This window comes from Ranitomeya imitator, chromosome 2, assembly GCF_032444005.1.
Source record: "Ranitomeya imitator isolate aRanImi1 chromosome 2, aRanImi1.pri, whole genome shotgun sequence".
Lineage (NCBI taxonomy): Eukaryota > Metazoa > Chordata > Amphibia > Anura > Dendrobatidae > Ranitomeya > Ranitomeya imitator.
The window spans coordinates 446058525-446081626 of NC_091283.1; the positions used below are offsets into that span (position 1 = coordinate 446058525).

Below are 23102 nucleotides of genomic sequence, written 5' to 3' on the forward strand. Positions count from 1 at the left end.
TCAGTTTGGCCCCATAGATGCTCATTATAAAGCTGTGCCCTATATGCTCTGCACCGTTCAGTTTGGCCCCATAAATGCTCCTTATAAATCTGTGCCATATATGCTCTGCACCGTTCAGTTTGGCCCCATAGATGCTCCACATAAATCTGTGCCATATATGCTCTGCACCGTTCAGTTTGGCCCCATAGATGCTCCACATAAATCTGTGCCATATATAACGCTGCTGCTGCTGCAATTAAAAAAAAAAAACCACATACTTACCTCTCTTGCTTGCAGCTCCCCAGCGTTCGGTCCCGGCGTCTCTCCGCTCTGACTGATCAAGCAGAGGGCGCCGCGCACACTATATGCGTCATCGCGCCCTCTGACCTGCACAGTTAGAGCCGAGAGACGCCGGGAAGATGGAGCGGCGCCCGGCGTGTGGATCGTGGACAGGTAAATATGACATACTTACCTGCTCCCACCGCGGTCCCTGGCTCCTTCTCCTGGACAGCTGGTCTTCGGATGCCGCAGCTTCTTTCTCTATCAACAGTCACCGTTACCGCTGATTAGATAAATGAATATGCGGCTCCACCCCTATGGGAGTGGAGTCCATATTCATAAGTTTAATGAGCGGTCCCACGTGACCGCTGTACAGGGGAAGAGCTGCGGCACCCGAAGACAGTGTGACGGGCAGGGGGAGCGTCAAGATCACCGGGACTAGGTAAGTATGCCTCAGACCTCTCCCCCCCTCACCCGCCGACCCTGCCACAGACCGTGACTCGAGTATAAGCCGAAAGGGGGCACTTTCAGCCCAAAAATTTGGGCTGAAAATCTCAGCTTATACTCGAGTATATACGGTAAATAAAAATAAAAATGGGGAACCAGTGAAACATATCACTAGAGTCATATCTTCCACTCCCGCTGCGATTCCTCTACCAATACATAAGAAAGGAACTTATGGGGTAGCTAGTGAGGAGACTAGTACAAATAATTCTGAGGGGGATATGTCAAGCAGGGAGGAAGAGGAATTTAACAATTCACTCTTCTCCTTTCTTTCCGCCAATTCAGTAAAGTCTAATACAAAATCACAGGAAACAGTACGACCTCAGAACTACGTATCTGAACTTTGCCCTAATTATAGTATTTTTACAATACATGACACTACTGAATCACCTAATCTTTACACCACAGTAGTACAAGGACCATCTCCTTATCCAGCAAATTCCAATATATCTTTTTTAGAGATTGTACCAAGAATAACACAACCACCCACAGAGGTAATTTTACCCAGTCTGGAGACAGGCTCTTTAGTAGCGCCTCCAATAGAGGCACAAAAGAAGAATTTGATCACAAAGTATTTTCCTCCAACACCATTGCAGTCCTCAAAAAGAAAAAGAGGACCAGAGGCTCTAGAGGAGGGAGGAAAGAAAAAAAACTCTGGTCTCTCTAAAAGAAGGAGGATTTTAAAAAAGAATACTGAACGGAATATAGAGAATAGTACGATTAAATTATTTAATTTATCTAAACATCAACTCTCTAAGGCTGAAGAAGCAATTCTATCTAAAGGTCTAGGCTTCTGTCCCACACAAAGAGCCAGGCCTTTTGATTTATTTCTTGATCTAAATAAGTATGTCCGCAAATTAACACTTATTAGGCTGCTTTCACACATCAGGTTTTTTGCCGGATGCCGGATGCGGCGTCACGCCGCATCACCGGATCCGTTTTTTTTTTAAAGAAACCGGATGCAACCGGACGAGCCGGATCCGGTTTTTTAGCCGGATCCGTTGTCCGGATCCGGCAAAAAACCTGATCCGGCTCGTCCGGTCGCATCCGTTTCGTCCGTTTTTCTTTCCGTTTTTTTACGGATCCGGCTTTAAAAAACGCCCCCTGAAAGGCTAAAAAGGTGATTGGCCGGCTGAAAACTATATATACAGTGTTCTTAACATCTGTGACGGGTTGGAGAGGAGCAAGCTACAGAGCAAGATGGAGGGCATTATTGCAAAGATTCTGCAGAACAACGTGGATTTCATCACAGAGGCGAATCGATTAAAAGCTATTGTGATTGAGAAAGAGGAAGAGAGACAGCGTGTCATGCGTCTGCGACGACGCCGTTTGTGGATCCACCCCATCACGGCACAGAGAATGACCCGGGGAGTCTTTTCAACGTTGTATATGGAGCTTCGAAGTGACCCTGAAAAGTTTTTCTGCTATGTTCGGATGAAAGCGGAGAACTTTGATATATTGGTGGAGCGGGTTCAACAACTGATAAGAAGGAGTGATACCTATTGCCGATTCTCCATTACCCCAGCTGAGCGTCTGATGGTGACTCTTCGGTAAGCATTCTTTTTGCATCAACTTTTGTTGTGGACTCTTTATTTGATATTTTGAATTTGTAGTAATTTCTTCCTTCCTTTTCTTCACAGATTCCTAGCAACCGGTGAATCCCTGTCTTCCCTACATTTTCAATTCAGACTGGGCATTTCCACAATATCAGGAATAGTGAGGCACACTTGCCGTGCACTGTGGGACTGTTTGCATGAAGAATACATTCCACATCCCACAATGCAGACATGGTTGGAAGTAGCTGACAGATTCCTGGAAGTGTGCCAGTTTCCCAATTGCTTGGGTGCGGTGGACGGGAAACACATCCGTATCGTGAAACCGGCTGGTTCTGGATCTCAGTATTTCAACTACAAGAAGTACTTTTCCATCGTGCTGATGGCCATCGCCGATGCGGATTACAAATTTGTAGCGGTGGACATTGGGGCGTATGGTCGTTCTAATGATTCGCAAGTTTTCAAACTGTCTTCTATGGGGCGGCATTTATATGGAAAAACCTTTCAATTTTTCCCCCCCCCCAAGACCACTGCCTCAAACTTCCGATCCACCAATGCCATTTGTATGTGTTGGGGATGAAGCTTTTCAGCTTTCAGAGCATCTTTTGAAACCCTACTCCAGCCGTGGTTTAACCAATACCAAAAAAATTTTCAACTACAGACTCACACGTGCAAGGAAAATGGTGGAGTGTGCGTTTGGGATCCTAACCGCCAAATGGAGAGTTCTCTTGACATCCATAAACTTAAACACAAACACTGTGGATGAGGTGGTGAAAGCGTGTGTTGTCCTCCACAATTATGTTATATCCAAGGAACAGCTTTCCATTGAGGACCATTCTGCCGAAACCACCTTGATGGATTACAGCATCCATACATACAGAAGTTCTGCCACAGTGTCCAGAATACGGGATCACTTTGCAGAATATTTTATTTCACCCCAAGGAAGAATACACTGGCAGGATGATATAGTTTAAACACTTTGTGTATACCTAGTAATAACTTTAACCTTTACCCATGTTGCGTACCTGTTGTTTTTACCTGACCCATGTTGTATACCAGTTTGGTTTTTACCCTCATGTTGCGTACCTGTTTGGGTTTACCTTTTAACCATGTTGGGTACCTGTTTGAGTTTATTTTTAAATCAAGATGTGCATACCCAAAGTTCTACTGTTACCAATAAACCTTTTTTTTACAAAAGTGTTATTTGTTCCTAATGAATAAATACAAGAGATTTTTCAACCAAAAACTTTTATTAACAATGTAACACACAAAAAAATGGGGTACTAAATGTTTTCATACGTCGGGGTGGAGATACTATCGGAGGCACTGTCTGATAGGGACACTTCGACAGTGGGAGTGTGGAAAGAGGAATGTGATGGTGGTGGAGAATGTTCACCGGTTAGGGGTGAAGGAGTGGAGAAAGCTATTGAGCGGGTGGACAAGAAAGTCGGATTGGGGTTAGAAATTTGGTAGGGTGGAGGGGTGTACGAAATGTTTTGGGAGGACTGGGTGGCAGAATGAGTGATGTGTGTAGAAGATGTTTGGGAAGAGGGTGATACAGTCTGTTGGAAGTGGGTAGGGAGAGGAGGTGAGGATGAAGTAGATGGGAAGTTGTATGGGTCTGGATCATCATATGGGTGTGAAGTGGCACGGGAGGGATGCTGATAGTGTGGATGGTGGGAAGGGGCACGGGGCTGGTGGTGTGGCTGGTGGGACGGGGCACGATGTGGATGATGGCGAGTTGGGCGTGATGGGGCAATGTCTGTTTGGCGATACGGGTCAGGAGGATGGTACTGGCTGTAGTGGTGGACAGTGGAGGAAGGGGGGCAAGTTGGAGGATGGTTGGAAGAACTATCTGCTCTAGAGGCAATTAGCGCTAGAGTAGACTGGCAGGATTCCATTACTTGCATCTGCTGAGAAGTAGATAGCGTCTCCATTTGCTCAAGCACCGACTGAAAAAAAGTGTTGTTCGGGGACTGTTTTGCCTCTGAACGCATCGTTACCAGAAGTGTATGCATCTCGAGCATACTTTTATTTATGAAATTGAATCCTGCAGCCATTTGCTCGGACAAAACTTTCAGACAGTTCTGGAACGATGCGTTCAGGTGCAAGAACTCGGGAGCATAACTATGTATCTGACCCCTCTGGCGAAACCGCCCCGATGCTACAGGTGTACTAGAGGTGGCTGCAGCAGAAGGGTGGGGTACAGGAAACGCTATGTTCTCACCAGCAGCTACATGCAATGGAACCGGCCAGGATGCTCCAGTGCTCGTGGATGGGAAAGAGGGATCGGTAGAGTGGGAAGGTGCAGAGTGGAAAGGTGCAGAGTGGGAAAATGCAGAGTGGGAAGGTGCAGAGTGGGAAGGTGCAGAGGGTTCCTCACTGTCAAAGTGTCCCTCGGTGGCGGCCTCTTGAGGGATCGCCCTAGAAGTGTTCAATTGTGCTGCAGGCTCCAGAGTGCTCCCAACGGTACTGTGGAAAAAGAGAGAAACAAACAATTAATATACTGTCATTGCATGGCCCTGGCTGAAAGAGCAAAAGAGGTTAGACATGTAAAACATTAGTGCATGTGGTGGGTAATATTTACCTTCGGGTGACCATCGTTGACCTGAGGAACGACAGGGCCCTTGCGTATTTGTACGTGCTCCTGCGTCCTCCAGATCCACTCCGGGCCTGCATCTCTTTATTGAACTCCTTCTTAAAGCGATCCCTGATCGACCGCCACCTTTTCACAATCCGCTCACCTGTTAAAATAGGAGAAAGACAACTTGGTTAGAAACAGCATTTTAGAATGCATCACCAAAACTGAACTGAGGATACTTACGTTCTTGAATTTGGGCCTGAACATCTAGGTCCTCCCACCTCGGAATCAGTTCACAGCAGATTTGCTCCCAGAGTCGACGGGTCACTGAGAGATCAGCATGGCGGCGGTCACCCATATTCCACAACGGCTCCCTGTCTCTGACAAGATCGATGAGGAGGTCAATATCAAGGCCGACCTCCTCACCGTCCGAATCTGGAGCACGCTGTGAAACCTGTTTGAAAAGGGGGAAAAAATTAACACCAAATTTGAAACATTGCTAACCTGCACCCAAAAAATAACAAAAAACCTACATGACGACGGCCGCCACGTGAATGTCGCCGACGACTCCGGGAGCCACTGGAAGGACCTATTGCTTGGGCACCAGATTCAGAACTCTAGAATACAAAAATAAAAAATTATGGGGTTGTTGGTAGCCATTCTATGTGTTGTGTGCCATGTGATATATATGTTTTGTATGTGTTGTGTGTGGTTTGAAAGTATCAGTTTCTATGTATTTTGTTGTAAGCATCTAGTGTTATGTTTTGTGTGTAGTGTAGGGTGTGTTTCCGCAATACATCACAGATACATACCAATTGTGAGCCCTCTCCGTGGGTTTCTCCACCCCTTCCCTCATCTTCGGGGACCACCTCTTCTCCGGGGGACTCAGCCTCATCAGCTTCCTACGATGAAACATAAAAGAATAGATGATACACACACACACACACACACACACACCTTTGGTTCATACTAACCTCTGTGTGTGGACGGCGAGGAGGAGGAGGCCTCCCCGGAGACATGGCTCTCAGCTCTGTGGAAGTCTCTCGGCTCTCGGCTCTGTGGCAGGCTCTCGGCTCCCGGCTCTGTGGCAGGCTCTCAGCTCTGTGGCAGGCTCTCAGCTCTGTGGCAGGCTCTCAGCTCTGTGGCAGGCTCTCGGCTCTGTGGCAGGCTCTCGGCTCCCGGCTCTGTGGCAGGCTCTCAGCTCTGTGGCAGGCTCTCAGCTCTGTGGCAGGCTCTCGGCTCTGTGGCAGGCTCCCGGCTCCCGGCTCTGTGGCAGGCTCTCAGCTCTGTGGCAGGCTCTCAGCTCTGTGGCAGGCTCTCAGCTCTGTGGCAGGCTCTTGGCTCCCGGCTCAGTGGCAGGCTCTCAGCTCTGTGGAAGTCTCTCGGCTCCCGGCTCTGTGGAAGGCTCCCGGCTCTGTGGCAGACTCTCAGCTCTGTGGCAGGCTCTCGGCTCTGTGGCAGGCTCTCGGCTCTGTGGCAGGCTCTCGGCTCCCGGCTCTGTGGCAGGCTCTCAGCTCTGTGGCAGGCTCTCAGCTCTGTGGCAGGCTCTCGGCTCCCGGCTCTGTGGCAGGCTCTCAGCTCTGTGGCAGGCTCTCAGCTCTGTGGCAGGCTCTCGGCTCCCGGCTCTGTGGCAGGCTCTCAGCTCTGTGGAAGTCTCTCGGCTCCCGGCTCTGTGGAAGGCTCCCGGCTCTGTGGCAGGCTCTCAGCTCTGTGGCAGGCTCTAGCTCTGTGGCAGGCTCTCAGCTCTGTGGCAGGCTCTCTGGCTCCTTCCGTCTTGGCAGGGTGTTGGCTCTTCTGCTTTTGGGCTGGAAATGGCTGAAGGCCTCATGGCCCTGCTTTATATATAGTCCAGGGGGCTGATCAAAGTTTTTTGAGCATGCTCAGTGTAAAAAGCCGGATACGGCCGCCGGATCCGATTTTTTCCGGATCCGGCGCTTTCCGGCATCCATAGACATGCATTGTTGTAAAAAGCCGGAAAGACCGGATCCGGCCTTTCCGGCTTTTTCGCCGGAGACAAAAAACGTTACAGTACACGTTTTTTCCAGACGCCGGAATCGACTTGACGCCGGATCCGGCATCAAACCGGAAGGAACGCTGGGCTATCAGGCGCCATCCGGCACCAATAATATTCAATGGGGGAAATGCCGGATCCGGCTTCTCCGGTTTTCTATTCCGTTTTTTGTCGGAAGAGCCGGAATTCGCCTGAAACAAAAAACCTGATGTGTGAAAGCAGCCTTAGACATTTTGCCATAATGGATCGAACAGCAGGATGTAAAGACAAGGATGAAGTAAAAACTATTGAAAAAGCAGATACCATTCCATCCAGTAAAAGTATATATAAAAATGTCTGTCTCAAATCTAATTTTAACCCCACCCACCATCGAGGCAGTCATTTGGACACTTTTTATACTTCAGTATCTGAGGAATTTCGGGGATTAAAATAAGACTGGAAAAACTATACAAAAAGGGAAAATAGAAAATACGAGTTCTGTAGGTAGAAACAGACTTAGTAATAAAAGAACCATTAAAAAAAATGAATATTTCAAAGGAAGAAAAAGAAGCTTTAGAAAAACTAAAGAACAATGAAAAAATTGTGATTCGAGGGGCAGATAAAGGAGGGGGTATTGTCATTCAGGACCAAGAGGACTATTTGGAGGAAGCATATAATATATTATCGGATGTAAAATACTATAAAAAGTTAGATGTTGACCCTTCCAAAAGACATATCGCAGAATATCATAGGTTGATAGACACTGCCTTTAATCAAAACATCCTAAATAAAAGGGAAAAACGGTTCCTGACCAACAAAAATCCAAATACAGCCATATTTTATCATCTGCCCAAGGTGCATAAAAATCCTGTGAAACCTCCCGGACGACCGATCATTTCGGTGATAGGGTCACTAACTAGTCAGCTGTCTCATTACATTGATCTGTACCTGCAGGATCTAGTTAGAAAATTACCTTCTTTTCTCCTAGACTCCAGCCAATTAATAAAAGAATGTGAAAATTTTGTTCGGGAAGAAGATTACATGTTCATAACTTTAGACGTACACGCTCTTTACTCCAATATTGATCATAGATTGGGAATAAATTCAGTTTCACATTATTTGAATGAAGTAATTGATATGCCAGAACATCAGAGACAATTTTTAATAATGGGTCTAAAATTCATATTGGAACACAATCTTTTTACGTTCCAGGGGCAAATGTATACACAGTGTTTGGCACCGCGATGGGGACTCGGGTAGCCCCAAGTTTCGCAAATCTTTTTATGGGGTGCTTCGAGTCCTCATCCCCCTTATGTCAGCTACCTTACTGTAACAATATATTATATTATCGATGCTTCATTGACGATTTAATTATATTTTGGAAAGTTGAAGCTCAAGAATTTATTGTGGCATTAAACAGGAATGACTGGGGTATCACTTTCTCCGCAGAGGTTAATAAAGAAAAAAATAAATTTTCTTGATCTAGAAATATCTCATAAAAACAAAAAAATTAGCACTAGAACTTCAAGAAAACTGACACCAATGGTTTCCTCGATTATCGGAGCGCACACCACCAAAAATAGAAGCAAAACATTCCTTATAGCCAGTTCCGTCGAATCAGGAGAAATAATACAAATAAGAAAGATTATGTGGAACAATCGAAAATTTTGATCGATAGGTTTACGGATAAGAAATATCCAAAGCGATTAATTATGGCAGCATATAGAACCAATCTAGAAAGAACTCAGCAGGAGTGCTTATCCAGAGAGAATAATAAAAATAAGGAAGCGGAAGAGGGGATAACTAAGGAAGGAGGAGAAAAACCTGAGCAGATAACTAATAAAAACAATAAAAACAAAAATAATGATAGAAAAAAAGATGGGTGGCAGTATAATTTTATCACTGCTTTTAATAGTAGTAATAAAGAGATAAGAAACATTTTAAATAAATATTGGTACTTATTGAAAAAAGATACATTTTTGAAGAAACTTCTACCAGACAAACCCAATATTACTTTTCGTAGGGGCCAAACAGTGAAGGGTATAATTGCCCCTAGTAATCCCAGAATGACCAAAGATGAGGAATGTGAATGTATAAAGAGAAAAGAAAAAAATAGGATAAACAAAACAGATGCTTCCAAACCGGGTATTTATCGATGTGGTTCCCGAAAATGTTGTACCTGTAAAATTATCACCCATATGACTCATCACATCACGTCGTATAGTACAGGTACACATAAAATTGGCCATTTTTATGCGCTAAACGCTCTCATTTTTCATATTTCTAGTGCAGTAATGCAGTTCAAATTTCGTGTTTTCAAGTTTATATGTTTTAGCGCTGCAGTGTGCTGCCTTATTTGCTTAACTATATATGAGTTGGCGACTCTAGGTTCAGCACCTGTTTACACTTAGTCTATGTTTGGATGTGCCGGTCAGGTTTTTGAAATGTATAGTACGGGTGAAACCATAGCGATCACACAAAAACTAACGTGTGATAGTGATTTTGTGATATATGTCATTACCTGTACCTGTGGCCTGCAATACGTGGGTCGGACTATTCAGTCCTTATGATCCCGTATGAATGGCCACAGACACAATACAAAAAATGGCTTTTTAAAACAGAGCTTATCCCGGCATTTATGTTTGAAGCATAATAAAGCATTCAATATTTCTGTAACCCCGTTGGAGCAAATACCTGTGAATTGTACTAATAGGGTACAAAAGTTAAACTGAAAAGAATCATATTGGATCTTCCGTCTGGGTACATTATACCCAGATGGATTAAATGATGTTATAGAAGGTATATGATGTACAAAGCAAATAAATTGACAGGTACAAGATTGCATATCAGTTTTGATATGAATGCAATTTCGAAAATTTGTATTTGGCATTTGGAAATAGTCCCAATATGAAAAAAGGAAGTTTTTTTTTTTTTTGTGGTTATAATGTATATATTCGCAGGATTTTATATTTTAGTATGAAATCACACTTCAGTATGTTTAATAACATTTTAAAAGAAATTTTATATATAGTATAATTATATTTATAGTGCTCTTAGAAAAGAAAAAATCATTTTAGTGAAGAATTTGTGTAAAAAAAAAATTTTTAGTGTGGAATTTTTTTTAACGCTTTTTTTTTCTTCCTTGTGTGGGGAAAAAAAGAAAAGTATAAAATTTATTTGTTTTATGAATTTTGTTAGATTCCTCAGAGTGCAAATTCCTGCATATTTGAGTACCTGGGTGTGTCTGACGAATAGATCTGTCAGCCCCCACCCAAATTGACATGCAGGGATATCTGCTATAAAATGTGTTCAGATAGATCTGTTTATATGCATGACATTATACCTGAGGAAGACTCTAAGAAGTCGAAACCGGTTGTATTTTAGTTTGAAATAAAAATCATCCTTGAATCAGAATATCGAGTTCCATCATCATCCTTCAGGAGCGCATATTGCTGGGAAAAACATTCACAAAGTTTAGGCCCTATCAGATCGACCGCTACTCGGCTAAATGGTTCCTCCACAATGGGGAGGGGGCGTAATTTGGCCTTGCATCGATCTCCCCTCTTGCTACTGCGCTGGCAACTGTCACAGGTCTGGCAGTATTGACGAACATCATAGGTTACCCCCGGCCAAAAGAAGTTTTGTGTCAGACGATGCCTGGTGCGACTGACTCCGAAGTGCCCGGCCAAGGGTATGTCATGAGAGATTCGCAGTAACTCCTGCCTATACTTCTTGGGAACTACCAGCTGTCGTTTTATAGTGGGGCTCGTCCCTGTGTGGTGCTGCTCTGTGATCGGGTAGAGGAGTCCCTGCTTCCATATAAACTGTTCCCCTTCCAGTACCCCTCTCCCCTCCTGTGCCTTCCCACGATATCCCTCCAATGAAGGATCCTCAAGTAACTCCCTCTTAAATTCATCTGGGGTGGCCCAAGAAATGTGTCTGGCTATGGGAATACGTGTAGGGCTGGGATGTCTTACCTGGGCCTCCTCTGAGTGGGATTCCGCCTCCGCAGCTCGAGCTTGTCTCCGGGTGGTCACAGGATATGTCTCAGCCAGAGGGGCAACCGAGAAGGCAGACAACATGGGCCCCAAGTCATTTCCCAGCAAAACGTCTGCAGGCAAATCCTCCATTAAGCCGACCTCAACAAGGCCATCCCCAACTCCCCAGTTCAGGTGAATCCTGGCAGTGGGCAGTCGATGTATGGCTCCCCCTGCTACACGGACTGCCACAGTCCGGTCCATCTTCTCTTGGTCCCGGACAAGGTGAGGCTTCACAAGGGTCAAAGTTGCTCCGGAATCTCTTAGTCCCTGCATGCGTTTCCCATTAACCCACACGACCTGTCGATGCTGTTGTTGATTATCTGCCTGGGCTGCCTGCACGGGGTCTACTTCATGCAGCACTTCCTCCATGTCTTCCACCCCTTGGTTAGTTGTAGCCCCCAATGCCGGGTCAGCTGTGCCTTGGTAGCAGTGTACAGCGGCCCGGCGGGATGTAGCTGTTCTCGCCTTTGGCCACTGGGTATGCTGAGTCTGGTTGGGACATTGTCTTTGCAGGTGGCCCAGCTGACGGCAGGTGTGGCATCGTGCCCTAGGGGAACTGTGGTAGGCCGGGTTTCTAGCTGGTCCCCCTACAATCTTCGGTGGTTTGGGGCCCTCCAGGTCCATGGGCGGACCCCTAGTGACCATCTTTGATCCGGACAACTGAGGCCTCCTGGCGTCATGATGTTCATTGGCCAGACGAGCGGCTTCCTCAAGAGTCATTGGCCGCCTGTCCCGAAGCCATTCCTGTGTCTCGGGGTTTAGTCCATTAAAGAATCGTTCTAACAAGAAGAGCTGGAGGACGTCCTGCTTAGTGGTTGCTTGGCTCCCTTATACCCACTGTAGCAGTGACCGCCGTCATTTACAGGCCCATTCTGCGTGGGTATCGGTTACTCGTTTTATAAGTCCGCGGAACTTTTGGTGGTATGCCTCTGGTGTCAGCGCATACCGGGCCACGATCACTTCTTTGATCCGCTCATAGTCCATACAGTCCTCATCAGGTACCGTGCGATAGGCGTCTGTTGTGAATTCTGTGGTCATGCTCCCTCCTGTGGTCATGAGTGGTACTTCGGCTGGTTCTGTCTATGAGCTTCCTATGGTGGATGTGAGCGGGGCTGCGGCTTCTGAGTTTCCTTCCTCAGGTGACGAGGTTAAGTCGTTAGGTGCTGCTCTATTTAACTCTACCTAGTTCTTTGTTCCTGGCCTCCAGTCAATGTTCCAGTATTGGTCTTGCTTTCTCCTGGATCTTTCTTGTGGCCTGTCTGCCCTGCATAAGCTAAGTTTTGCTTGTGTTACTTTTGTTTGCTATATTTTCTGTCCAGCTTGCTATATTGGTTTTTCTTGCTTGCTGGAAGCTCTGAGATGCAGAGGGAGCACCTCCGTACCGTTAGTCGGTGCGGAGGGTCTTTTTGCCCCCTCTGCGTGGTTGTTTGTAGGTTTTTGTGCTGACCGCAAAGCTATCTTTCCTATCCTCGGTCTATTCAGTAAGTCGGGCCTCACTTTGCTAAAATCTATTTCATCTCTGTGTTTGTATTTTCATCTTACTCACAGTCATTATATGTGGGGGGCTGCCTTTTCCTTTGGGGAATTTCTCTGAGGCAAGGTAGGCTTATTTTTCTATCTTCAGGGCTAGCTAGTTTCTCAGGCTGTGCCGAGGCGCCTAGGTTTGGTCAGGAGCGCTCCACGGCTACCTTTAGTGTGGTATGATAGGATTAGGGATTGCGGTCAGCAGAGTTCCCACGTCTCAGAGCTCGTCCTATGTGATTAGCAACTATCAGGTCATTTTCTGTGCTCGTAACCACCAGGTCTATTGTGGTTCTGAATCACCTGTTCATAACAGTACTGGAGGCCCAAAGTACTAATGCTTCTCAATAGAGGGAAAAGAGAAGTTCTGAGACCATTTTTTTTTCTTTGCACTGTGTTTTGTCTTTCTTTTCCCCTTTACATCAGGGTGGTTCAGAACACAGGTGTAGACATGGACATTCAAGGTCTGTCCTCTTTGATGGATAATCTCGCTATAAGTGTACAGAACATTCAAGATTTAGTGGTTCAGAATCCTATATTAGAACCTAAAATTCCTATTCCTGAGTTATTTTCTGGAGATAGAGCTAAGTTTCTGAATTTCAAAAATAATTGTAAACTATTTCTGGCTTTGAAACCCCGCTCCTCTGGTGACCCAGTTCAACAAGTAAAGATCATTATTTCTTTATTACGTGGCGACCCTCAAGCCTGGGCATTTTCCCTTGCGCCAGGAGATCCTGCATTATGTGATATTGATGCGTTTTTTTCTGGCGCTCGGGTTGCTTTATGATGAACCTAATTCAGTGGATCAGGCAGAGAAAATCTTGCTGGCTCTGTGTCAGGGTCAGGATGAGGTAGAGACATATTGTCAGAAATTTAGGAAGTGGTCTGTGCTCACTCAATGGAATGAATGTGCTCTGGCAGCAATTTTCAGAAAGGGTCTCTCTGAAGCCCTTAAGGATGTCATGGTGGGATTTCCTATGCCTGCTGGTCTGAATGAGTCTATGTCTTTGGCCATTCAGATCGATCGACGCTTACGTGAGCGTAAAACTGTGCACCATTTGGCGGTATTATCTGAGCATAAATCTGAGCCTATGCAATGTAATAGGACTTTGACCAGAGCTGAACGGCAAGAACACAGACGACGGAATGGGCTGTGTTTTTACTGTGGTGATTCCACTCATGCTATCTCCGATTCTCCTAAGCGCATTAAGCGTTTCGCTAGGTCTGCCACCATTGGTATGGTACAGTTGAAATTTCTTTTGTCCGTTACTTTGATCTGCTCTTCATCATCCTTTTCTGTCATGGCATTTGTGGATTCAGGCGCTGCCCTGAATTTGATGGACTTGGAGTTTGCTAGGCGCTGTGGGTTTTTCTTGGAGCCCTTGCAGCATCCTATTCCATTGAGAGGAATTGATGCTACGCCTTTGGCCAAGAATAAGCCTCAGTATTGGACCCAACTGACCATGTGCATGGCTCCTGCACATCAGGAGGATATTCGCTTTTTGGTGTTGCAGAATCTGCATGATGTGGTCGTGTTGGGGTTGCCATGGCTACAAGTCCATAACCCAGTATTGGATTGGAAATCAATGTCTGTGTCCAGCTGGGGTTGTCAGGGGGTACATGGTAATGTTCCATTTCTGTCTATTTCATCATCCACCCCTTCTGAGGTCCCAGAGTTCTTGTCAGATTACCGGGATGTATTTGATGAGCCCAAGTCCAGTGCCCTACCTCCGCATAGGGATTGCGATTGTGCTATCGATTTGATTCCTGGTAGTAAGCTTCCTAAAGGTCGACTGTTTAATTTGTCTGTACCTGAGCACGCCGCTATGCGGAGTTACGTAAAGGAATCCTTGGAGAAGGGTCATATTCGCCCCTCGTCGTCGCCATTGGGGGCAGGGTTCTTTTTTGTGGCCAAGAAGGATGGTTCGCTGAGACCTTGTATTGATTACCGCCTTCTAAATAAAATCACGGTCAAATTTCAGTACCCCTTGCCGCTGCTGTCTGATTTGTTTGCTCAGATTAAGGGGGCTAGTTGGTTCACCAAGATAGATCTTCGTGGTGCGTATAATCTTGTGCGTATTAAACAGGGCGATGAATGGAAAACAGCATTTAATACGCCCGAGGGCCATTTTGAGTACCTGGTTATGCCGTTCGGGCTTTCTAATGCTCCATCAGTGTTTCAGTCCTTTATGCATGACATCTTCCGAGAGTACCTGGATAAATTCCTGATTGTATACTTGGATGATATTTTGGTCTTCTCGGATGATTGGGAGTCTCACATGAAGCAGGTTAGAATGGTGTTCCAGGTCCTGCGTGCGAATTCTTTGTTTGTGAAGGGGTCAAAGTGTCTCTTTGGTGTTCAGAAGGTTTCATTTTTGGGTTTAATTTTTTCCCCTTCTACTATCGAGATGGACCCTGTTAAAGTTCAGGCCATTTATGATTGGACTCAGCCGACATCTCTGAAGAGTCTGCAAAAGTTCCTGGGCTTTGCTAATTTTTATCGTTGCTTCATCAATAATTTTTCTAGTATTGCTAAACCGTTGACTGATTTGACCAAAAAGGGTGCTGATGTGGTCAATTGGTCTTCTGCTGCTGTGGAAGCTTTTCAAGAGTTGAAGCGTCGTTTTTCTTCTGCCCCTGTGTTGTGCCAGCCAGATGTTTCGCTCCCGTTCCAGGTCGAGGTTGATGCTTCTGAGATTGGAGCAGGGGCTGTTTTGTCGCAAAGAAGTTCTGATGGCTCGGTGATGAAACCATGCGCCTTCTTTTCCAGGAAGTTTTCGCCTGCTGAGCGTAATTATGATGTTGGCAATCGAGAGTTGCTGGCCATGAAGTGGGCATTCGAGGAGTGGCGTCATTGGCTTGAAGGAGCTAAGCATCGCGTGGTGGTCTTGACTGATCACAAGAACTTGACGTATCTCGAGTCTGCCAAACGGTTGAATCCTAGACAGGCTCATTGGTCGCTGTTTTTCTCCCATTTTGACTTTGTGGTTTCGTACCTTCCGGGCTCTAAAAATGTGAAGGCTGATGCCCTGTCTAGGAGTTTTGTGCCCGACTCTCCGGGTTTGCCTGAGCCGGCGGGTATTCTCAAAGAGGGGGTAATTTTGTCTGCCATCTCCCCTGATTTGCGGCGGGTGCTGCAAACATTTCAGGCTAATAGACCTGACCGTTGCCCAGCGGAGAAACTGTTTGTCCCTGATAAATGGACGAGTAGAGTTATCTCTGAGGTTCATTGTTCTGTGTTGGCTGGTCATCCTGGAATCTTTGGTACCAGAGATTTGGTGGCTAGATCCTTTTGGTGGCCGTCTCTGTCGCGAGATGTGCGTTCGTTTGTGCAGTCCTGTGGGATTTGTGCTCGGGCTAAGCCCTGCTGTTCTCGTGCCAGTGGGTTGCTTTTGCCCTTGCCAGTCCCGAAGAGGCCCTGGACACATATCTCAATGGATTTTATTTCGGATCTCCCCGTCTCTCAAAAAATGTCGGTCATTTGGGTGGTTTGTGATCGCTTTTCTAAGATGATCCATTTGGTACCCTTGTCTAAATTGCCTTCCTCCTCTGATTTGGTGCCATTGTTCTTCCAGCATGTGGTTCGTTTACATGGCATTCCGGAGAACATCATTTCTGACAGAGGTTCCCAGTTTGTTTCGAGGTTTTGGCGAGCCTTTTGTGCTAGGATGGGCATTGATTTGTCTTTTTCCTCGGCTTTCCATCCTCAGACAAATGGCCAGACTGAACGAACCAATCAGACCTTGGAAACATATCTGAGATGTTTTGTTTCTGCTGATCAGGATGATTGGGTGTCCTTTTTGCCTTTGGCTGAGTTCGCCCTTAATAATCAGGCCAGCTCGGCTACTTTGGTTTCGCCGTTTTTCTGCAATTCTGGTTTCCATCCTCGTTTCTCTTCAGGGCAGGTTGAATCTTCGGACTGTCCTGGTGTGGATACTGTGGTGGATAGGTTGCAGCAGATTTGGACTCATGTAGTGGACAATTTGACATTGTCCCAGGAGAAAGCTCAACGTTTCGCTAACCGCAGGCGCTGTGTGGGTCCCCGACTTCGTGTTGGGGATTTGGTTTGGTTATCATCTCGTTATATTCCTATGAAAGTTTCCTCTCCTAAGTTTAAGCCTCGTTTCATTGGTCCGTATAGGATTTCTGAGGTTCTTAATCCTGTGTCTTTTCGTTTGACCCTTCCAGCTTCTTTTTCCATCCATAACGTATTCCATAGGTCATTGTTGCAGAGATACGTGGCACCTGTGGTTCCATCCGTTGATCCTCCTGCCCCTGTTTTGGTTGAGGGGGAGTTGGAGTATATAGTGGAGAAGATTTTGGATTCTCGTATTTCGAGACGGAAACTCCAGTACCTGGTTAAGTGGAAGGGTTATGGTCAGGAAGATAATTCCTGGGTCTTTGCCTCTGATGTTCACGCTGTCGATCTGGTTCGTGCCTTTCATTTGGCTCATCCTGGTCGGCCTGGGGGCTCTGGTGAGGGTTCGGTGACCCCTCCTCAAGGGGGGGGGGGGTACTGTTGTGAATTCTGTGGTCAAGCTCCCTCCTGTGGTCATGAGTGGTACTTCGGCTGGTTCTGTCTATGATCTTCCTATGGTGGATGTGAGTGGGGCTGCGGCTTCTGAGTTTCCTTCCTCAGGTGACAAGGTTAAGTCGTTAGGTGCTGCTCTATTTAACTCCACCTAGTTCTTTGTTCCTGGCCTCCAGTCAATGTTCCAGTATTGGTCTTGCTTTCTCCTGGATCTTTCTTGTGGCCTGTCTGCCCTGCATAAGCTAAGTTTTGCTTGTGTTACTTTTGTTTGCTATATTTTCTGTCCAGCTTGCTATATTGGTTTTTCTTGCTTGCTGGAAGCTCTGAGATGCAGAGGGAGCACCTCCGTACCGTTAGTCGGTGCGGAGGGTCTTTTTGCCCCCTCTGCGTGGTTGTTTGTAGGTTTTTGTGCTGACCGTAAAGCTATCTTTCCTATCCTCGGTCTATTCAGTAAGTCGGGCCTCACTTTGCTAAAATCTATTTCATCTCTGTGTTTGTATTTTCATCTTAACTCACAGTCATTATATGTGGGGGGCTGCCTTTTCCTTTGGGGAATTTCTCTGAGGCAAGGTAGGCTTATTTTTCTATCTTCAGGGCTAGCTAGTTTCTCAGGCTGTGCCGAGGCGCCTAGGTTTGGTCAGGAGCGCTCCACGGCTACCTTTAGTGTGGTATGATAGGATTAGGGATTGCGGTCAGCAGAGTTCCCACGTCTCAGAGCTCGTCCTATGTGATTAGCAACTATCAGGTCATTTTCTGTGCTCGTAACCACCAGGTCCATTGTGGTTCTGAATCACCTGTTCATAACAGGAGTCCGCTGCCCAGCCTGTCAGCTTGCTGGCCAGAATCTGAACCCGTTCCTCCGGCTTCACTTGATGAAGGGCATACTGCCGCTCAAAGTCCTGCAGAAAGCCATCAATGTCTTCCTCTGCCTCCCCCAACTGTCGGAAGGCATTATACTGGATCTTTTGGTGGCTTACTGTTGAAGGTACCTGGGCGGAGGCCAGAGCTCCCCTTGCTCGCTGACTCTCCTCTCTCCGCTCTGCCATCTCCATCTTGGCTAGCTCCACTTTGGTCCGCTCTGCCAACTCCATCTTGGTTAGCTCTATCCTGGTCTGCTCGGCCATCTCTTCCTTCAGATCAGTACACACATCAGCCATCACCTCTCGTATGATCTCTACTGCAGGGTTTGGGCCAGAGAACGCCAGTCTGTTCTTTACCTCCCTCTGGAATTCAGTCTCCTCCACGTTCACATTGGGGGGCGCTGCACTGTAGTGTTCCATGATGGCTACTATCAAATCCGCTTTTGTTTTGTAGCTGGCGATTAACCTTCGGGCTTCCACCAGATCTTTTAATGTAGTCCTCTTTAACTTCTGGTAGTTGTCTTCCATTCATTCCTTTCCTCCTGTCGAAGGGGTATCACATCCCGTTGCCTGCCACCAGTGTTACGGGTCTACTGTGCTGTAGTACCTCTTTCAGCACCCCCCCGTGTTTCAGGAGGTCCACTCTGCTTTTGCTAGATTCTGAATGAATGACGCTGGAAGGAATTTCTTGATTACATGAGAGCATATAAAAGCTGACTGCTTCTCCACGTATTTAAAGAACACCCTTTATTCACAGCACACAGAATATATAACACAGATACACAGGGCAGGCCAGTAGGAAAACAGCAGGACAGACGTACATTACAATAGCCGCAGGGGGCCGGAGCCTGCCAATATTTACTGTGGGAATTACAAAGGTGGGGGAGGTCAGAAAGCAAATATCTTGTCCAGGGGCGCAGCCTGTGGACTGATGCATTTCACATGGAAACTATTATACATACATATACTGCATAACATATTCTTGGTGCTGGGGGGTTCTGTAACACTCACCCTAAAATATTTTGTAGTCAAAACAAATGCACTTCACCATGTAAAAGCAATTTAACCATTGTGATATATAAACAGGGAAGAGGAGTCCCAGGAGTAAAAAAGAAGACAATGTCCCAAGGGAAGTCCCAGAATAGTTAGATAGGCTTTCCCAGACGATGTAGATTAGTGGAGGCCCGTGGATAAGTTCCTAAAGATGATTCAAATAGAAAACTTCTATGGTGATCCATTCAGATGAAGTACAGGCTTCTATCCACAGGGGTCACTGGCTGACCACAACTCGGAAATAGAAGCCGAAAAGTTAATGAATGTGTATATATCAGACGAAGTAATGAGCCAGGAAATCTTATATATAATTTTGAATATAGAAGAGGCTGGTGACGTAAGCAGATGACCTATAATAAAGAAAAAGAAAAACCAATAATGAATTGTTGTCCAAAAAAAAAAGGGGAATCTTTATGCAGTAATATCTTCATCCAAAGGTAGATTTTAATACTATGGTAATTATCCATAAAAGCCAGAGAATAGCAGTTGTTCGTTCAAACCGTTGGGAGTGGTACTTTTTAAATCATAAATCCAACGTGATTCTCGGCGAAGTAACTCCTTTGTTAAATTTCCACCCCGAATATTACCCTGCACTTGGTCTACCACCATTACACGTAGACCCTGAAGTCTACTCCCATGGCATTCCAAGAAGTGAGAGGTCACCGAGGTGATAGGCTTACCCTTCTCCAGGTCTCCTTTCGCTTTTCCAATGTTGAATATGTGTTGCTGTATCCTTCGACGGATCTCCTGACTAGTCTGGCCCACATAAATCCTGGGACAAGGGCACACCAGAAGATAGACCACATTTCTTGAACGGCAGTTTGCATAAAACTTGGTATTGATGTTTTCTGGGAAAATAGGTAGGGTGATGTTGTTACTAGCAATCATATACATGCATATAGTACATCCTCCACACGGAAAAGTGCCCACAAGTCGACTGCCTGTACCCAATCTGGTGGTGGTCCTCCTAAAGTGACTACTTGTAAGATGGTCTTTGAGGTTTTTTGCTTTTCTTGCTATCATTCTAGGGGTGTCAGAGATAAAGGGCCTCAGCTTTGGTTCGCTGAGTAAAATGCCCCAATATCTACTTAGTACATCCCGAATGTCCCGCCACTGATTGTTAAAGACCGTTACCAAGTTGGTGGTGGTAGGTGTTGTCGCAGGTCTCGACCTACTCTCTGATGAGTCCACCGTAGAGATGACGTCACGGCAACGGAGAGATAAGACACAACACACCAGGGCTGTATCTGAAATATCTCTAGTTTTAATAAGCTTACACACACTTTTTATGCATTCTTGTGTCGGAGGCGGATTCTCCATATATGGGCTAAGCGTTGGAGTGTATTACTCCCTTGCCTGCCTATGATTTCGCAAACATATTTTTACACAGTACATTATTCGTTATTTTACCAAGGACATTCCCTGCTACAATTAGTTCTTAGCAATCAGCAAATAACAGCACAATGAAGAATAGTGAATAACAACTTGTTTTTCTGACCTGTAGTAAAACACACAAAATGGAGGCAAGCAAGATAAAATGGTTCCTGCTATAACAAATTCCCCCATTTTATTCACTATTCTTAATAAACTGTACTGGCCGTAGGATTTGTTAGTATATATCATCATCAGCTGTGTGAGTGCAGAATTTCCCAGTACATACAGAGATACACTTAAAAACTATTTTGAACACTATATATGCAATAAGGACAATCGCAGCAATATGCAATAAGCTTTGTAAAATCCCAGCTACCCAGCCCCTGATCCCCTTAAACCAATTGGCTGGGTTTAGGAAAGAGAAAGTATCTGACCACCAGCTGTCCTTAGTGCGATCATTATCTTTGTCATATTGGTCTCTGAGTCTTTGAACATCAACTAACTTTAGAACAATTAGTCCAGGCCAACAGTTCCTCAGGTGACACAGGGATAGCCAGGAAGGGGATACTTGTGGCTGACGTCGGTGAATGCGTACAGATCCAACAGTCTGATAAGGGCTGGGAATTTCTCAACACGTCATCTATCAGTTTTCTGTGATCTTGCACTAACTTATTGTTCAAGGATGTTGGAAAATTCAGACTGTCCCATGCGATTACGCATAATATCATGGAAATCGAAACCAGCCAAAACATTATGTTTCTTTTATCGGCTATCGGGTTCTTTAACTCGCTTGCAGTGTGATGCGTGGATCCAACTAGGTTTTCCTTCGAGCTTGACAGCTGTGCCTGTGGTCAGGAGCACTTGGTATGGTCCGTCAAATCTTGGTTCCAGGCTCTTCCGGACGTGCCGCTTTATCACTACCCAGTCTCCTGGCTCCAAGGGATGGTGTCCAGGAATCTTGTTTGGGTCTGGAAGAGAACTAAAGACAGTTAAATGCACTTTAGCAGGTGTCCATGTAAGGCCTGCACATAGCTAGTCAAGTTCTGGTACTTGAGCTGCAACTGTTGTGGAAAGAAACATCCAAGATTGGGGCCCCTGCCAAACAGAATCTCATACGGTGACAGTCCTGTCTTCCTGTTTGGGGTATATCTTACTGAAAACAAAGCCAGAGGAAGGCATTCTGTCCATTATTTACCAGTCTCTGCCATTGCCTTCTGGATTTTAAGCTTAAGAGTTCCATTTAGTCTCTCCACTTTATCACTGCTCTGTGGATGGTATGGAGTATGCAATGCTTGACTTACCCCCAGTGCTGCCATTACCTCTGACATGATCTCTCCAGTAAAATGGGAACCCCGATCGCTTTCAATGACTTCAGGAACTCCATACCTGCATATGATCTCAGCCATCAGTTTCTTCGCCGTTGTCTTAGCCATAGCTTTGGCAACTGGGTAGGCTTCTGGCCAACCTGAAAATAAATCAATGCAGACCAACACATATTCATACGTCCCTACCCTAGGCAACTGAATATAATCAATCTGCAGTCTATGGAATGGGTAAAGGGGCCGGGGAGTGTGTTTGGATGGAGTTTTCACTGTCCTACCCTGATTATGTGTGGCACATATCATGCAGCTCTGTACCGGCCTTTCTGCGCAGGTGGAAAACCCGGGGGCAATCCATTGTTTCTGTAGGGTGTCACACATGGCTGTCTTCGAGTGGTGCACATTCCCGTGCAGAACCTGTGCCATCATTGGGTACAGTGCCTGTAGTAGGCAGACCTTTTCACCCCTCCCCCATAGTCCAGTGACGGTATCAGAGCAGGCTCCTATCTTTTGCCACCTATCTTTATCTATGTGGGCGGCACGGTGGCGCAGTGGTTAGCACAGCAGCCTTGCAGCGCTGGAGTCCTGGGTTCGAACCCCACCAAGGACAACATCTGCAAAGAGTTTGTATGTTCTCTCCGTGTTTGCGTGGGTTTCCTCCCACATTCCAAAGACATACTGATAGGGAATTTAGATTGTGAGCCCCATCTGGGACAGCGATGATAATGTGTGCAAAAAATGTAAAGCGCTGCGGAATATGTTAGCGCTATATAAAAATAAAGATTATTATTATTATTATCTTTCTCCTCGTTACTTGCCTGTTCTTGTAACCGGGCTAAGATGTCTTTTGACACAAATGGAGATGGTGGGGTGTCTAGGTGACGTACTTTAGAGGCTACAGGAGTGCTTGCTGCTTTCTTGGCAGCCTGGTCTGCCAGTGCGTTACCCTTTGTCTGTCCATCAGTACCTTTGGTATGTGCCTTTACATTTATGATGCCTGCTTGGGTGGGAAGCTGTAATGCATTCATAAGTTGCTGGACTGCCTCAGCATGTTTAATGGGGTGGCCATTTGCTGTCAGGAAAGCCCTGGCTCTCCAGATAGGCCCTTAGTTGTGTGCAATGCCAAAGGCATACCTGGAATCAGTGTAGATATTTACAGTCTTACCTGCTGCTAGTTTGCACGCTTCTGTGAACGCCTTGAGCTCTGCTTCTTGTGCAGACATATGAGCTGGCATTGACTCTGCCTTGATTACCTCATGTTCTGAGGCCACAGCATATCCAGTACAGAAGCGTCCTTGGTCATCTTGGTGACGGGATCCATCTACAAAAAGCTCAAAATCAGCATTAGGTATAGGCACACTAGAGACAGTAGGGAGACCAGCCGTTTCCTGAGACATCAATTCCAGACAATCATGTGGTTTGGAAACCTGATCTTGTTCCTCTGGATCCATTCTAGAGAGAAAAAGAGTGTCGTTTTCCATGTCACCTACCCCTCCCCCATTTGGATCCATAGGAACT

General features: G+C 45.9%; 1 protein-coding gene and 1 long non-coding RNA gene across 3 annotated transcripts; both read right to left on the reverse strand.

Moving 5' to 3' along the window:
* Nucleotides 1-1189: 1189 nt before the first annotated feature.
* On the reverse strand, nt 1190-5458 carry LOC138666687 (uncharacterized). The gene is made up of 3 exons (XM_069754871.1): nt 4903-5458; nt 3804-4787; nt 1190-1388 (listed from the first exon to the last, which is right to left on the reverse strand). Exons 1-3 carry the CDS (start codon nt 4992-4994, stop codon nt 1190-1192), a joined length of 1275 nt encoding a protein of 424 aa, XP_069610972.1. The 5' UTR covers nt 4995-5458.
* Nucleotides 5459-18754: 13296 nt separating this feature from the next.
* Nucleotides 18755-22240, reverse strand: LOC138664354 (uncharacterized). Of its 2 annotated transcripts, none has more exons than XR_011318331.1 (3): nt 20700-22240; nt 19572-19739; nt 18755-19241 (listed from the first exon to the last, which is right to left on the reverse strand). It is a non-coding gene; the product is annotated as an uncharacterized lncRNA (long non-coding RNA). The 2 variants fall into 2 exon arrangements; XR_011318332.1 differs by lacking the exon at nt 20700-22240 and adding an exon at nt 20026-20138.
* Nucleotides 22241-23102: the final 862 nt, after the last annotated feature.

Bases quoted from the DNA above. Each gene is read 5' to 3' on its own strand.
- LOC138666687 (XM_069754871.1), bottom strand. From the start codon at position 4,994: ATGCAGGCCCGGAGTGGATCTGGAGGACGCAGGAGCACGTACAAATAC. The intron at 4,788-4,902 runs GTAAATATTACC...CTTTTTCCACAG, and splicing joins TCAACGATGGTCACCCGAAG to TACCGTTGGGAGCACTCTGG. The intron at 1,389-3,803 runs GTACACCCCTCC...TCCCTCCTCTAG, and splicing joins CAGTCCTCCCAAAACATTTC to AGCCTCTGGTCCTCTTTTTC.